This window comes from Pleurodeles waltl, chromosome 5, assembly GCF_031143425.1.
Source record: "Pleurodeles waltl isolate 20211129_DDA chromosome 5, aPleWal1.hap1.20221129, whole genome shotgun sequence".
Classification (NCBI taxonomy): Eukaryota; Metazoa; Chordata; class Amphibia; order Caudata; family Salamandridae; genus Pleurodeles; species Pleurodeles waltl.
In genome coordinates, this window is record NC_090444.1 from 464,588,193 (window position 1) to 464,600,263 (window position 12,071).

The window sequence follows — 12,071 nt, forward strand, 5'->3', positions numbered from 1 at the left end:
TCTGTGACAGAAGCATTTATCCACTCAGCCATCCACATAAAATCAGTCCCGGCTCGCAGCATACAAAAGGGGCGGCACGGGGGGAGGAATTAAATTAAAAAGAAAAAACAAAACCACTTATCTCCGCTGCCGCTCCAATGACTCCTCTGTATGTACAGGCTCCCAGCCTGCCCTGCACTAATCCTGACGTTGCTTAGAGCACCATCAGGATTGGCTGGGAGCGCCCATCCAGGGCGCTCGCAGGCAGACTGGGAGCCTGTGCAGGCTCTCTCTAGCCTGGCAACTGTGTTGCCGGGCTGGAGAGAGCCCACTGCGCATGTGCGTTTGGCCATCCTGAGACAGCCGGCCAAACACAAATGCGCTTTGAGGGGGAGTGCGGTGCACTCACTGGTCATCACCCCCGAGGCCTAATTTTTTGAGAAAAGGTTTGCACCTGCCCCTGCTAGCGGGAGGGTGACACTTCTCCACCCTAATGGAAGAGCCGTCCCTGCATAAAATAGAGATGTGTGATCGGTCAAGTACATGTTCTTTGCAGCAGGCATATTAACCCTCTACGCTATTTTATGATGAGTCAAAACTGCCACCAGGCAAAACTCAGATCTCTCTCTAGCAGGAACATTAGTCACAAAAGTTATCTAAGATTTTTCCTGGCTGCCTAAAAGCTGGTCGCATAAGTAACTCTGCAGCAGATGTTTTTAAATTGTAATTGCTAAACACAGCGCCCCCCTTCTGTGGTCAGTACCGCCTCCCCAGTTCATCGCCCAGTGCTGCCGCACCAGTGACCCTGCACTAAAGCTGGCCCTGCTTGTAATCAATATTTCTGTTTTTAATATCTGTTTGTGATTTACACATTACACATTAAGTTCAGTCGGTCTTCTGTGAAATACGGTTTTTCTCGAAAGTGAGTTTCTGCTTCTTGTTTGCAGCGATCCCAAGCACGTCTTCTCGGCGCCATATATCGACATATTGACTAGAAGGTCAAAGGTCGACCCTTTTGACGAGACTCCTCTTGGGGATAATTGGAGATGCCAAGAGCATGAGCTCGACAGGAAAATGACTGGCTCAGCCGTTCATTGCTGCTACGCATATCGAGGTATTATGACTGATCCTTCGGTGTTCTATTTGCATGTCCTTTTCAAATGTTCTGTAATCAGCAACAACAAGAAATAATAAAGAAAATAAGTCATGACGTTTCTGAAACTGGGAGTGGGGGCTCCCTTGTCGTGTTGTCGAACTAATATGTCATTCACTCAGAGGTGCGATGTGATAAAGCAATTCGATTTGTTTTTTTTGTGTAGAGGCTGCTCACCAATAACTTGCAGTCTTAATTAGAGTTTGGCATAGTACTCTGTCACAAACTATACGTTTATCTACAGTCAGTCGAACGGCCATGTTTCTCCCGGAGGAGCCTCCTCTAGCTCCGCCCGTGAAAACCACTGCCTGACTGCCCATCGGATATTGGACCCTAATCTAATGTTTTCCTGTTCAGGACTGCCATAGAAAAATCTAACAAGCATTGGACAAAGCCACTAGACCTTTGGTTTTAAATGTGTGAGCAAAGCTATTGGCATTGCCAATGCTTGTACGTAAGGGATAGTGAAAAGATATATTAAAAGTTAAAACTGGCTGGTGCAGCGTCGACTGCAGACACACCAGTGGACATTTTGGATGGTGCATCATGACACATGTGCATGCATGAACAGCCAGTTTGAGTTGAATGCCTCACGAAGACCGAATAATGATCAGTCCAAAGCGTCAAAAAATTCCAACTAAATCCCTATTTATCACTGAATACCAAACTTTACATAGAAATCTGAATTCACGTTATGTGGTCTTTAACAACACTCTTTTAGCCTAGAAACGAGCTTTAGACAATTGTGACCTGATAACCAAAAACAGTTATCATTTAGTAGCACTTTCTAAAACAATGTTTGGTGATCATTTGATCAGCATAATTTTCCTCTAAAATAGAGATGCCAAGAGATGGGCAGGGCTGAGCTGGCTCATATTAAAATGCAAACCTGTATAAAGAAATTCCCAACATCTTGTACTCATCCTTCAAGTGCGTGGTCTCTCGTTGCAGCATTGAACTCTAAAAGTGCTTTTGCTGTAGCATTGATTTATCGTTCCCCAAAAAACAGATCCATGTCCCTAGATAATCTCCGTTAAGTGAGTCTCCACCTGAGGACCATCGTAACCAAGTCATTATCATGGGCAATATTTGACTGGTAACGTGAAGAGCCCCTTTCAGAAGTGAGAATCTTGAATTCCCTGCAAAAGGGCATTCGTACAATGCATGAGGAAGTTTAGTTAAGTTTGTTTTACAAATGTAGTGAATCAATCACCCATCAAATGACAACATATGCGCCTCATGTTGCTCCCTTTATCACAGAAGGCAAGGTATGATAATGTCTGTACTTTGGCCTCTGAATCGGAAAATCCAAATCTACCTTTGCAGGAAATTAGGGGAGAGGAGGTGGAGGTGCAGCTTTTAGAGTCTGACTCCTGGTTCCTGGTGATTCCTGTCTTAAGAGCCTGACTCTGTGGGCCTTACTCCGCTGACTCCACCACGGAGGCGTGGCTCTGGCTTCAGATCCAGCTGCTGCACTGGCTTCCGGCTATCGCAGCCGAGGACAGGAGCGGCAGGCCGGCGAGCAGTGAAAGGTGTAGCGGTGAGTCCTGTGTGCGCCACGTGCCGTGTGTGCCTCGGCGGGACTGGTACTGAGGACCTTCTGTCAGGTCAATTTCAGGAATGTGCAAAATAGTGAAAAAGTATAGAAAAGTGGCGCTTCACATGAGCAGTAATCTGCGGACAGGCAGTTCTCAAGCGTTTTATAAGCAGCCTCCCATTGGTCTAAACCGTTGGTGTAAACCTAATAGCATGCTGGTACTCTAAAAGGCAGGTTCCGTGGGTTAGGTCTCATGGTTGTGGTTGAGCCCTTGTGGCTGTGGAAACGGCCCATCTAGACGGGTGCGTCTTGTGGACCTCGTGCGCTCACCCCTGCATTAAGCTTGGCACTGCGGTGTATTATATTTGATAACGCTGCAATAGATGTATAGTGATTGACAATGGTTTGACGGGCTGAAGATAGGAGAAAAGTTCCCCTGCTGCATGCTTGTGCCCCTCCAATGCCACAGTTTACTTAGGAAGTGAGGCAGCGCAGCCAGGGAAATTGGGATAAATTAATTGAGACAATTCAAGACAACCCGGTAATTAGTACAATTATTGGAGGAGTCGGGCAAGAAAACCATAAGAAAGAAAAAATACAAACCGAAGTTATTTGGCACTGGAACTACAGTCCGGAGAGGGGTGAACCTTGGAGCTATCCCAGCCATTTGGAGTCCAGATTTCAGAGTGTAAATTATAGAACCACGGAGCCATAAATGTGAGTGGAGTATAGGGTGGAGCAGAGCAGAGCAGCCCTTGGAGATCAGGTGGTAGTCGGAAGGCAGGAGTTTTGGGGCTACTGTTGTGGCTGCTGTTGTTACTGTGGCTGTGGCTTGCTGGTGGCCTGCAGCCTGCTGTGCTTCTCTGCGATGTCTTATTGCCAATTTGAAGGTAATTAGATACTGCTAAAGAACAATCAAGGATTTGCAAAAGGACAGTAGCCGGTGAAGTTAACTTCATAAGTGTTCTTTTTAATCGCTGACTGGAATTGGCTCTGTGGATCTAGAGTAATAGGGGTAATCAAAATGTGGTCAGGAAAAGAAAGAGTAACACACTCACCGACTAGAAGAAAGAGAAAGCTGCAATCCTTGCAGACAGTAAAAAGCTCAAAGGCAAAGTTGGTCCAGGAGCATCAGCCCCTAATTTGCCCCATTTTGCGAATGTTTGAGAAATCTGAGAAAGTTCCTCACTAATTTGATTTTCCTGTTGGAGCTATTTTTAGTATATCTGAAGACAAAGTGGATCTCCTTAATCCACTTTCCTCAACAAAAAGTGAAAATAGTTTTGCATACGATTGGGGTAAAAAAAAAAACTCGGTCTGGAGTGGAAACGGAGGCTATCATTTCAAGTAAAAAGCTGGATGGTAGCCTGAACAGAACTACGGAGAAAAAGGAGGCTATCTGGGGTTTGATAAGCGATCTAGAGATGCTTACTTTAAGATCCTCATCTCTAGTTGCCTCGCCCATCCCATTAACATCAAGCTCATTAACAACTTTGCGTAGGATATTAAAGAACGGTGCCCCAGTGCTTCTTAGCTGGCTCGGTAAATATCGAGAAAGGTCCTGAAGCCCTTAGAATCACCAGGGACAAAATGGCCAGGAGGGTGAGCAAATTACCTGTTTGGGAGATGCTAGAAACGCACCCCTCGATTTAGACTCTAAAGGTTTTTGTTCAATATAAATTTGTCAAACCTGTATCCTCAAATCATGCAAAGGGCACATGGTGTGCACGGTGATAATTTTCTTTTTTAACAGATGCAGAAGGTGAAGTAAAGGCAAGTAAATCGCACCCACAGGAAGGGACTGAGTTTCATAGTTGGCGTATGCCATGCAGAGTAATTAATTGATAATATGAGCAATTGCATCTGCAAAAGTAGATACCGAACCATAAGCAGTCCAAAAAACTACTGGATTTAGCCCGGGAAAAAGAAATGGGGGAGAATACGGAATGCAAACCCCACCAGGGAAGATAGACTACGGGGCAGTGTGGAATATCCTTTTTAAAAACCGACAACTAACCCTAGATGCCTTGACATATTCAGCCACAAAACTGGATATTCATGTGGACCAGTTAAATGCCATGGCAAAATCAGTTTTGTGGATTGATCAAAGGCTGGCTGATTTAAATAAATTGATAAAGTGAGCACAGACGTTTCCAAAAAACAGAAAATATTGAATGCACCTGTGCTCCAATATTTAATAAATAGCTACAATACCAGAGGCCCTTACTACCATAATGGATGATTTTAAAATTAAATTTAGTCTTTTGTAATAAAACACATTTTTATTAAAACAACCAACAGAGGCTGATGATAATTTATCTGATATTACTAGTGGTGGTATTGTCAAGGAAGGAGCTATAGGTAAAGATTGCTGTATAGAGACAACAAAGGAGGCACACGTCCAAGAAATAGTAAGTCCAACAGTAAGTGTGGTGCTCCCTCAAAATCAATTCCCCCAACTATTAAATCAACCAGATGAACCACTGACATAAAGTTGAGGGAAAAACAAAGTAAGGCTAGAAATAAAACTAAGGGTGCTTCCATAGTTTATGTTAATAGATCTGGAAATATACCTGCTAAGAATGCAACACAGCATGAGGATAAATCAAAATAAAAAGGATAACATTTTGAGCACTAAGTTTTTCCCACTTCTTGAAAAACAACAGGAAAGAAAAGAGCGAGATTGTACTGAAAAAACTGAGGAAGTAACTCCCTCTGTGGGGAATAATCCATCAAAGAAGTGTTGTAGCTTCCTCGAAAACCCTATTGGAGTGGAAGATAAGAGAGTGATGAAACCCCCACAGGATCAACATCCGATGGCTGAGAAGGGGTACACTGCACGACAGCACCAATACAATATGATAAAAAATGAATCTAGGAAGGGAGAAATTGTAAGCAATTTAGAAGGACCTGATATTGAGAAATATAATGCCGATATTGCAACTGTGCAAGGAGTAGATGCTCAAACTATGACTACTCAAGGAGCAAATACAGTGAAAATGCAAACATGTATATTGATGTAAACAAGTTCTATGATGGCTTCAATTTTGTTGATTTGGCCCTCAGACCTTGTTGTGGAAAAGAAACACCCAAACCTAGAAGCAAATTCAGATGTTATATATTGGGATAGTCCCTTTTGTCCGTCATATGGTGGTAAACAAATTGTACTTACACCAGAATATCAGTCTAGGGGGATGCATGAGCTACTTAATCATGGGAACGTTTTAAAACTTCTCCTTGCAGAACCTGCTCTTGAAAACCTATTGTCAATGGATATTGAATCCATTTAATTCTTGCCCTGAATGAAAGATGTTGAAAACAATAACCAAGAATCAACTTTAGTTACATGGATGTCACCTCAGTTAGCTTGAAAATTTCACAAGAAAAATATATTTTCCTTAAGAGGGGAATTGTGATTAATACACCTCGTCAAATAGGCTATCCAGCTCCCCTAGTAAACCAGAGCAAGTCTCCTAAGAAAGAACAATCAAGAGATTAAAAACAACTGTTCTCCATTCTTAGGTGTTTGTCAATAGGTAGAAACAATTTCGACAAACTAAAAGTAGGGTGGTTAAAAGCAGCCTTACATGGAGGTAGCCACTCTTGATGGATAAATAGGCAATTTTCCCGACCTATAGCGGAAAAATACAAGCTAGAATCACTCAAACTGTGTTCCAGGAATATCACTGTAGTGAACACCAAAAAACAACAAAAGGAGTTAACAAGTCTTCTGAGAGAACACCAAATTATTTTATTGTAGGACAACTTTTATAGCTGTGGCATTAAATATACATAGTAAGCAGCTAGAAGTGGATAGTGTAAATATTTTGGTAGTTAAACTACAGAACCTGCATAAAAAAATTAAGAGGTTGTATTTGGTAACTAACCTGTTTATCCACCCCAACACTTGCTCTAAGAAGTTAATGGCATCCAAACTGGTAGAAACATTATTAGAGTTTACAAGACCTTGTTTTTCCAGAAATCCTAATGGCAGGTGATTTTAATATGAAATTGCTATGGCTCTTTGATAGAGAAGATCAAATCTTGCAATAGGACCTCTTTTGGGCTGTTCCAAACCAGTCAGATGGAGCAAAAGGCCCATGGATAAAAATGCTGTTTCATTTGTAAAAAGAATCTGGAGGCTTTGGGACATAAAATATTGAATGGAAGTTACCAGCATGATATCCTGCAGTCTTGTTTCGCACTTGGGGTACACTCAACAATAGATTACATCATGGTAGCGTTATCACTACTTAGAAGAAGAAGATGTAGGTAAAGAAAGAGAAGGAGAGAAATAGGTAAGGTTTGAGGGTGTAATAGAGAGAGATAGAGATATGGAAAATGAAATGTAGAGAGCCATAGTACAGTACTCTAAAGGGTGACGTATAGAGAGAGGTAATGTAGAAAAGGAGAAGCATTAGAGAGAGGTGAAGACAGCAAGGGTTAGAGAGTCTTTAGGAAAAACAAAGAGATTTGATATGGAGAGGGAAAACATAAGTAAATGTATAGAAACGTTGGCCAGGTGTAAGAGTAGTGGAGAAGAGAAATGGGTAGAGGACGAAGGGTGAGGGAAAAAATAATTTGAGAGAGACATGTGAAATAAAAAAGGAGAGGTGAGGTTCATACAGAGGTAAAGAGTTGTGAGAGTAAGAGATGCTGAGGTAAAGATAAATATAGAGAAAGAGGTTGAGAAAGATATTTGAGGTGAAGGGGTGTGAATTGAAATGGAGACGAAAGTCTGGAAAGATAGAGAGATATGTTTTTGGGTGAGGGAGAAAAAGACAGAGGAAGGGAGGAGTAGATTATAGAGAAAAGGAGGTAGAGGTAGAGAAATAGAGGTAGCCAGAAAGGAGTAAGATATTTAGAGGGATGAAAGAAGGGGAACATAGGTAGAACGAAAGAAAGGGAAGATGGAGAGGTGAGGCAGTGTCTTAATGGTGAGGTAAATTGAGAAAGTAGGTACTGAGAGAGTGCAGTGGAGGGGAAAAAGATTGAGGTCGTGCGGGAGACGTAATGTAGGGACAGAAATGAGATAGAACATTGAGGGTAATTGGTAAGGTAGAGAACAGGCTGACAGGTTGAGAGGTTAAGTAGCATAGACATGGATAGAGAGGGGAGGTAAAGGTAGAGATATGAGGTTATGTGAGAAGTGAAGTAGTTAGAAGAGAAATGCAGGGACGTCGGACGAAAAAAGAGTGGTGAGGTACAGAGAGGGATGAGGTAGAGAGAGTTCAAGAGTGATAGATATAGATGTAGGAACAGAGAGTGATGAAGAGAGGGGGATGGTCATGAGAGAGATATAGAGGGAAATAACATCTTGTGAAATATATTGGGAATGTTGGGAGAGGGCAGTGAGGTAGGGAGAGCTGAGACAGGGAGGTGGAATGTACAGAGAGAAAAATTATGGATGCTTGCACTAATGTGCTTAAGTTACACCCCGGTAGAGCCCCCTAGATGCAAAGTTTTACACAGCTGAGAAAAAGGCACATTTACAGCAGAAAATGCTTTTTGCGCAGTAAAGGAAATACCCTTGCAAGAGGTTGCTGTGCTTTATGTCTTTTGTGTGACTGTACCCTGGCCCAACCCCTTTCGTAAGTCTGATCGTACATTTCTGTTAAACAAGCTCTGTTGTCAAATTAGAAAAAGATTGTAGGATGTAGTGGCATAGCAGTCGGTCTCGCGATTGCTCGAATTGGAACTCTTAGCGTTGTAAATTCCTACCTGGACTTTTCTTGCCAATTAAACTGAAAATGAAAAGTAAAACAGTTGACATAATCGATCCGATTCAAAGTGCCATGGCCGCCATGAGCAAAAAGGAGAGACACAAAAAGTTTGCTTGCAGTCAAACATATCGGCAATTGCACAATTATCCATGTAACAGGGGCAGTCTGCAAGGCAGTAACAAAACCGCCCCAAGGAGGGAACAATGTAAAGCATTTAACAATGATAACAAAGGATTTTTGAAAGGCAAGCCCACTAACTAGTGAAAGTGATGGGTGTGAGGTGGGGGTGGTTAAAAGCCCACAATACTTACAACAGGTCAAAGCAATTCCGTGCTCGACCTAAAAATGTAGCCTAAATACTGTGGCCATATACTTACAATATGATTTCAAACCATCACAAATAAATATATATATATATATATATATATATATATATATATATATATATTTTAACAGCAAAACACAAAAAGGTAAAATTCAGCCTGAATGTGGTGGCCATATAGTTACAGTATGATTTTAGACCATCACAAATAATTTTAATAGAACAGTATGGGCACTTCCTAGGAGGAACGTACAAGGTACTGAAAACAGGTATAGAAACCCTTTTTACTCTTAATACATACTTTAATAAAATAAGTTTATTACTTTTGCAAAGAAAAGGTACTGTTATTACTGTACCCCGAAGGCATAGTTTATACACACATGAATGATTAAAAGCAATGAAAAAGGTAAAGAATAAAAAGAAAATAATCACTAGCAAAGTGAAGTAATGGCCTACCAGCTTTTACACTGAAGTGTATTTTTGTAAGCTGATGCGTACATGTGACCAGAAAATGTTGTCTCACAGTGTATGGGATGATGGGTGGAAGCAAAATGTAAATGACAGCTGAACCGATCAATGGATGAAGACGGCAGGCCCAAAGTCCTTCTATGTGTATGTGTGCATTTTTTTATTCTATTTTTTTATTACACGAGGCTGTCAAAACAGTTAAATTGATCTGTAAGCCAGACAGTAGATGGTGTATAAGAAAAATAATTCACCCCAGCAAGGAGAGGTACTCCACTGACACCCATCCCAACTCTTCCCTGAGAAACATCTGGTACCCTGCACTGACAACACTCCTAGCTCTCCCCTGAGAAACAGTTGGTACCTTGCACAGACACCCATTCTCGCACTCCAGTGACAAACATCTAGTATCCTGACACCCATTCTAGCTCCCTGGAGACAATCATGGTACCTAGCTCTCCCTTTAGAGTCATATGTTACCCTACATTGAGCAAAATCCAGCTGAGCTCTCCAGTGAGTCACCCATCTACACTGTGTCCAGTCATAGAGCCTCGTGGTTGTGCGCCATCCAGTGCTTTAGCCACAAGTCCGACACTCAATGATGGTGGGCCTATCCTCAGTAAGAGAGAATTTGGATGATGCCAAGACCTTTAGATGATCCCCATTTAAGCCACTGCTCAATGTCACCCATGATGTGATGGCTTTCAGATGTACTGAATAACAGTGTGTTCACATACTTGCAAAGACTGGCATCATCTTACACATGATTTGGCCACGATACCAAAGCTGTGGACAATAATAATAATAATTAATAAGTTAGCCAAGTCAGAGATACAGACCGCAGTGAGCATACGGAACAGAAACTAAGATGCATAGGTTGAGTTTTGTGAGAAATAGTTATTCCAAATATTTTATGATGCTTTCTAATTGCATTGATCTGTATAAATCCACAATAAAACATTGCATCTGACTTGTGAAGAACGAGTTCCACAGCCATTCAGATGTCTAGCACACCCACCATGACCTGCAACCATTCAAGAAGTTCAAGGGAAAAATTCTAGACAAAGTTGAGGACCTAAACAGAGTCCCTTTGACCCCTCGTACATCATTCCAGGCTGCTCACAAGGCAGATTCTCTGCTGCCTGCTGCAGATCTAGTAGGGTGTATTGTTCAATGAGGCCCAGAGTCTGCCCATTTACCAGCCTTTCGAGGTCTCTGGCCATCATCCGAAGATAAGTAATAAGGGTTGTCAGTATCTAAAAGGGGTACTTAAAAGAAATGATGAGAGCAGGCTTAAAAACTGATGGAAAAATGCCACTGCCAAAGAAAAAAGAAAAATGCCACGCAAGAAGGGATAAAGTTTCCCATAGGCAGTTGAGGTCTGGTCCTCTATCGGTTTGATATATTTTCATTTCACTGGAGCCTAATTGAATGTTCTGTTTGGTTAGAGGCTGTCAATTCAAACACACCTCTCACAGCAGGTTAACAACGCAACAAATCCTGGAAAGGTGTAATCTTACCTAGTTAATGATGGTCTCCTAGCATCAGCTTTTAAAACTTAGCTAAGGTGTTGGTGTGATGCACTGAGGGCTATGGGAAAATCTTTGTAGCAGATCCTTCAAGAACAGCCATGACTCTGGCACTAGCCACTGCAATGGTATTGGCTTTGAACACAGCACTCCCACGGCCTGTAGGCCGGTAGCACATTGAAAACCACAAGCTTCAGTCATAAGAGAGAATATCAACGAAAAGATGGACAGGTTATCTAGCTCTACGCATTAATCATAAAAGCCATGACACAGATTAGAGCGAGTCCAGCTGGAATTCCATTAAACAAATCCTCTCAAATTAGCTAATGCGCTCAAGGGGGAGGTGGGTGGTGAGAAATATCTGTGACAGGTCTCTGAGAGGCCAAATGGTAGTAAAGGACTGGAGCAGAACAGCGTAAAGTAAAGCTCATTGGGCCACTAGCTCTTTCATAATCTCTAAAACAGTGGTCTTGAAACTTTTTAATGCTGCGCCCACCTGTTAAAAAAATCAGGCACCTAGAATTAACATATTTTTTCACATTATTTTATTCTATAAAAGTGGCAATGTTTAAATATGTATAAGCGTATTTAAACATTGCAGTTATGTTCAAACATCCTTTATAAAATGCTGTCAAATACTTGGTTGCCAATATTCCGTTCTAGTCAGCCAGGACTTTCTAAAGTATAGAAGTATCCACAGTGTGGTTCTTTACATGCTGAATTTGAGGCCCTATCCCTTGACACCCAGCCAGGATATGAATGAGAAAAGATGTTAGTGATCGCCTACTACAAAGCAACAGACTTGGCAAAGGGCCGCCCCCCGCAGGGGGCATTAGGGGCTGGCGAATTAACCGCCACCGGGGACCTGGAAAGGATGATTCAAAGCCGCCTCATCGGCAAACCAGCAAAGGACAGCATCCGGCATCCCCCTCAAGGGTGAGGGAAGAGCCCCCAAGGTCATTTGGCCAATGGGGGTACGACAAGAGCAAGGACAACCGACAAACCCTCCAATGGGAGGGCGTACTAGAACTACTCTGCTGCCCAGGCAGAAATCACTTTGTGGGCCACGAGGGACAGTACTCACGATCAGAGTAAAGAACCAACAAAAATGGATGACCCCAAAAAGCGGCATGGAGGATGGCCTCAACTACAATAGGTGTCAGAATTATGACAACCAAATGACAAGGACTTGATTGATTTATAGCAGAGGTGATGTCATGCAGCGAAGTTATGATCCTGGAGAAATGATTTATGTATGACCTATCAACTATGATTGATGACCTGTCTCCAAATTACGATTTGCAATCATAACGAAAGCAATGTGTGGTACTCAAAATGATTTATGACATGTAATTGTTTATGG

General features: G+C 42.1%; 1 protein-coding gene across 2 annotated transcripts in view; it reads left to right on the forward strand.

Annotated features, from left to right (window-relative positions):
• Positions 1–12,071, forward strand: part of LOC138295763 (uncharacterized) — a 460,809-nt gene that overhangs the window by 116,764 nt on the left and 331,974 nt on the right. For both annotated transcript variants that reach the window (XM_069234273.1, XM_069234274.1), the window contains exon 5: positions 927–1,093. In XM_069234273.1, coding sequence (XP_069090374.1) covers positions 927–1,093 — 167 coding nt within the window. The remainder of the gene's footprint in view (positions 1–926; positions 1,094–12,071) is intronic.